This window comes from Suillus clintonianus (genome assembly GCF_016758775.1).
Source record: "Suillus clintonianus strain FC179 chromosome Unknown DEU56scaffold_245, whole genome shotgun sequence".
Taxonomy (NCBI): Eukaryota; Fungi; Basidiomycota; class Agaricomycetes; order Boletales; family Suillaceae; genus Suillus; species Suillus clintonianus.
Window position 1 is genome coordinate 9,442 of NW_024539469.1, and position 4,013 is coordinate 13,454.

Consider the following 4,013-nt stretch of genomic DNA (forward strand, 5'->3'; position numbering starts at 1 on the left):
AGCGAATAGAATACTTCCTTAGGAATTCATCACACTAACCGCCTTAGGGTCTTCTCATTGTATATATAATGCTCTCCGATCTATTGGTACTCTCTCAATTTCTAGTTTTATATCTGCTCTTACAATCTGAAATCTTCTTTCGCATATTCTCACCTGACTTCGTGTCGGTGAAATAAAATTGTAGAGAGACTTCGTGTTTCTTTCAACGTATCTTCTTCGTATCTTCGTGACCACGAGGAACAGTCCCAAATATGCCTCTTACTACCTGCTCTGGGCGCCAGCCAAAAGCACCACTTCGAGCCGATCATGTTTCCACCCATACGTCTGATGGCAACCAAGCACGTTCCCGCCCTGGTCCGAAGTCGGTCAACGCCAATGTAAGGCTATAGGTGTCATTTTGCTATGTACTGACTCGATGTTAGTTACCTCGCCCTCGGCCTAAGCCTCGTGCCTTGGCAAGGTCCGCACGTACTGATCCTATGACATCATCTGCTGAGGAAGAAATTTTCTTTTCCAATTTCGCCAGGCGCTCATTCGTCAGGAACAAGTCCAGTGGCGCGAGTGAGGATCCCGAGGCCCAGTTACCTGACAGTAAGTTCGCTGATTCTTACCAAGTTCCACCTTCTGACTACTGCTCATAATTCCGCAGATGGCACAGATAATGAAACACCGCTAGGTGTGTTTTCTTTTTTCGTGTTCAACGTTAAATAACTCTTGTCCCTCAGCTAGTCTCGAGGACGACGGTGCTGTTCTCGACAATGAGAGTGACACAGGTACAGGTATTGTTCACTCATCTGCAGAATAGTTTTCAACGTTAACATGTTATATTGCAGTTCTATCCAATGGTAAATGTAATGATCCTGCAGCGACGAATGAAAGGGAGACAACAGCCGGTAAGTCTTGTTACATTTTTTCTGGTACACAACCAACATATTCTTTTACAGCTCCGTCCGACAGTGAAATTGGCAATCCCGCAGCGACAAATGAACCAGATGAGACTGGGGGTGATTTTTTCTTCAAACATCTTATGGTACGCTGCTGATATATTTATCACAGCTCAGTCCGACGGTGAGCACAGCAGTACCGTAGCAACGAACAACCGGGTCAATCCTGCAGGTAGGTTTCGTGTTACATTTTGTATTGAAGTGACTAAACATGTCTCACTACAGTTCCGTCTTCGAATGAAGCGAATGAACGCGATGGTAATGCAGCGGTGAATGAAAGGGGCATGGATGCATGTAAGTTTCGTCATCCAATTCGTAGTACATAAACTAAACTGATTTATAAAAGCTCCATCCAACGGTGACAGCGTGATCCAAACAAACGAAGGGGAGAAAACCGCAGGTAGGTTTCATTAAATATTTCGTAATACACCGTTCATATGTTTTTTAACATCGATAGTCACTCGCCCGCGCAGATCCGGTGCTCAAAAGTCGTACATTCTTTCCCACGAGGGGAAATCCTCAGAGAGCTCTGGTTCTGATAGCGACTGGGCTGAAACAGAAGAGAAACGAAAGAAGGCAGAGTGCCGTGCAGACCCCATGAGGTCCCCAAGACTGTCTGCAGAGGGACAGCAGAAGGGAATGGCAGAGGCAGAGGCAGATGACCCTGAGGATGATTCCGAGGGCTGCGACGAAGAAGACAAGCTTGAAGACGGGGACGAGACCACACGTAAAGCGGGCAGGCTATCTAAGGAAGCCATTTTGGCAGTACATGATTTTGGGAAGAGGGTCCAGGCGGAAGCGACCGAAATTGGCAAACGGTTTGGGAAACATCGGCAGGTCATTCTGATGGAGGCAGGATTAGCGAGGAAAGCAACTCGCAAGGAGTCCATTTGGAATCAGCATCAAGCCTGGTTTAAAACTGTGCTGCACCCGTCCAAAGCAGGTATGTTATTGCGTTGATCGTTGTTCCGATCTGTATTCATACCCTTTCAGCGAGCTTGCAGGCATGGAAAGCCAAGCAAGCTGAGCATTATCATGCCCACTCATACAAGGACCCTAAGAACGCGGCTCTCTGGAAGCAAATCCGAGAGCATTTTGATCACGCGATTGCTAGTCCTGACGATCTATCCTCTCGCGAGTCGTGCAGTCTTATGATGGCAGTCCGTGAAATGTTTGCGAAATTGGTGAGTGCTGTTTTGGTGACTAATGTTCATTGGTAACGCGACCTTATGAAGGCTTTGTACTGGCACTGCACATATGGAATTCATGTCGCTGGTATTGTGATCTATCCAGGGGATGAGGAATCTGGCCGCCAGGCATCCGGCTTTTTTGCGGGCTCAGATATTGTGAAGGCCCTCATTGACGCTCAACGAGTAGATGCCAAGCATATGATAGATGAGATCACGACAATCCTTAAGTGGGTTTTTCCTTTCCTCAAAGGCTACATCATCCTAACATACTTGGGATATATTACAGGTACAAGGACTTAGAAGCTGCACAAGCAGCTGGCAAGAATATTAAATTTCTTCCGCCGCCTGCCCCAGCCCCCAATGCCTCGCTTCTACGCAACGGTAAATCCGACAGGGATAGAAATCACATGGTTGCACCTGTGGTTATCAGCGAAGCATTCGGTTTGTGTCTCTCACCTGATCCTACTGCTGGTGCTCACATTTCTTTGGTAGCTGATGCTGGTCATGCGCTAAAGACTTCGAATAGCAGGTGGATGACAATGCTTGACGTCCTGTACTCGACAAGGTTATGCATCCATGACTGGCCCGCAGGAGTTCCGCCCCCTGGCCCTGATTTTGACCTCAAATCACTGTCCGCAAGTCAGTTACGCGCCCTTGTGGGTCCGTATTTGAGGATCCATCTTGGTGATACGTATGAGGCTGAGTTGGGCCGAGATGAGGATGAGGATGATACCGATGCAGAGAAAGCTAAGATGGCCAAGCGGAAAGGCAAGTCCAAGAAGTCTGATGAGCATCGACGGACAAAGGGTGCTGTTGTGGAGGTGCCCGATGTTCTCTTATCTATCCAGGATTGGAGTCCTCGTGCGTTTTCCAGTATTCGGAACCGCACACCAATTAATATCTTTACACTACAGTTCAGGTGCAGGATCTCATCTCGTACACTGGCGAGGTGTACACAATTCCTCTGGTCATTGATACAGATGGTGTCATCTTACGTCGTCTCAAAGATTCAGAAAAATTTATCAAGGACCTCCCTCCCCACGTTACTCGCAAGCAAATAGGCAAGACGATTCGTGATGAGTATCCGACCTCAGATGCAAGTGCAGAGCACTCGTTCCCAGAAGATTCGCATCCTAATTTACGGACCAACTCGAGAGCGCACTCATACCAGCAGGTTTCGTGTCCTCGTGTTACGGCTCCACGCGCCAACTCCGGGGCTCCACGCTCTAATCATGGGGCTACGCGCCCCCCCAACTCTGGGGCTACGCGCTCAAACCAAGGGGCTTCGCGCCCTACTGCTGGGGCTTCGCGCTCCCTTGCTGGGGCTTCGCGCTCCGCTGCTGGGGCTTCGCGCCCCAATCAACTTGTCGCTAGGCACACGGACTATGATGATCTCGCTGACTACAATGACCTCCCAGCCGATTATGACAGTCTCCCACCATCATCTCCTTTTTCACCTGCCACGCCTCGAGGTTCAAATGTAGCCCATGGACGATCCCAGTACAACCGCCTGCGTGAAGACATCCGCCATTCATTCGCCCCCAAGCCAGACATTCGGAAACGACCTCGTGGTGATTATGAAACTATCAGTGAGGCCGACGACATCGAGACTGACATGGTGGATGATAGGCGTCGGGCCAGGACGCACGTACGTAGTCTACATCTTTATTTTATTGTTTCAATCTCACATACCTTTCAAATCGCAGGACAGAACAAGCATGGATCAAAGGTCCACTGTTGGTCATCAGTATGTTGCAATTATATTGTCATTTTTCAGTGCTAATGGATCACCATTCACTTAGGCGTAAGCCGATTGCTCGTGCTCCATCAATGGCACATTCAGGAGCGTCCTAATAACAACACTGCGCTTGTAGCATCT

General features: G+C 48.7%; 1 protein-coding gene across 1 annotated transcript; it reads left to right on the forward strand.

Moving 5' to 3' along the window:
* Nucleotides 1-251: 251 nt before the first annotated feature.
* Nucleotides 252-3,936, forward strand: DEU56DRAFT_762519 (uncharacterized protein; the record flags this gene model as incomplete). The annotated part of the gene is made up of 18 exons (XM_041350712.1): nucleotides 252-377; nucleotides 423-460; nucleotides 527-591; nucleotides 650-676; nucleotides 726-773; nucleotides 834-893; nucleotides 945-1,030; nucleotides 1,062-1,116; nucleotides 1,170-1,238; nucleotides 1,291-1,344; nucleotides 1,402-1,887; nucleotides 1,938-2,128; nucleotides 2,180-2,361; nucleotides 2,421-2,575; nucleotides 2,627-2,995; nucleotides 3,049-3,782; nucleotides 3,841-3,881; nucleotides 3,912-3,936. 18 exons carry the CDS (start codon nucleotides 252-254, stop codon nucleotides 3,934-3,936), a joined length of 2,811 nt encoding a protein of 936 aa, XP_041200610.1.
* Nucleotides 3,937-4,013: the final 77 nt, after the last annotated feature.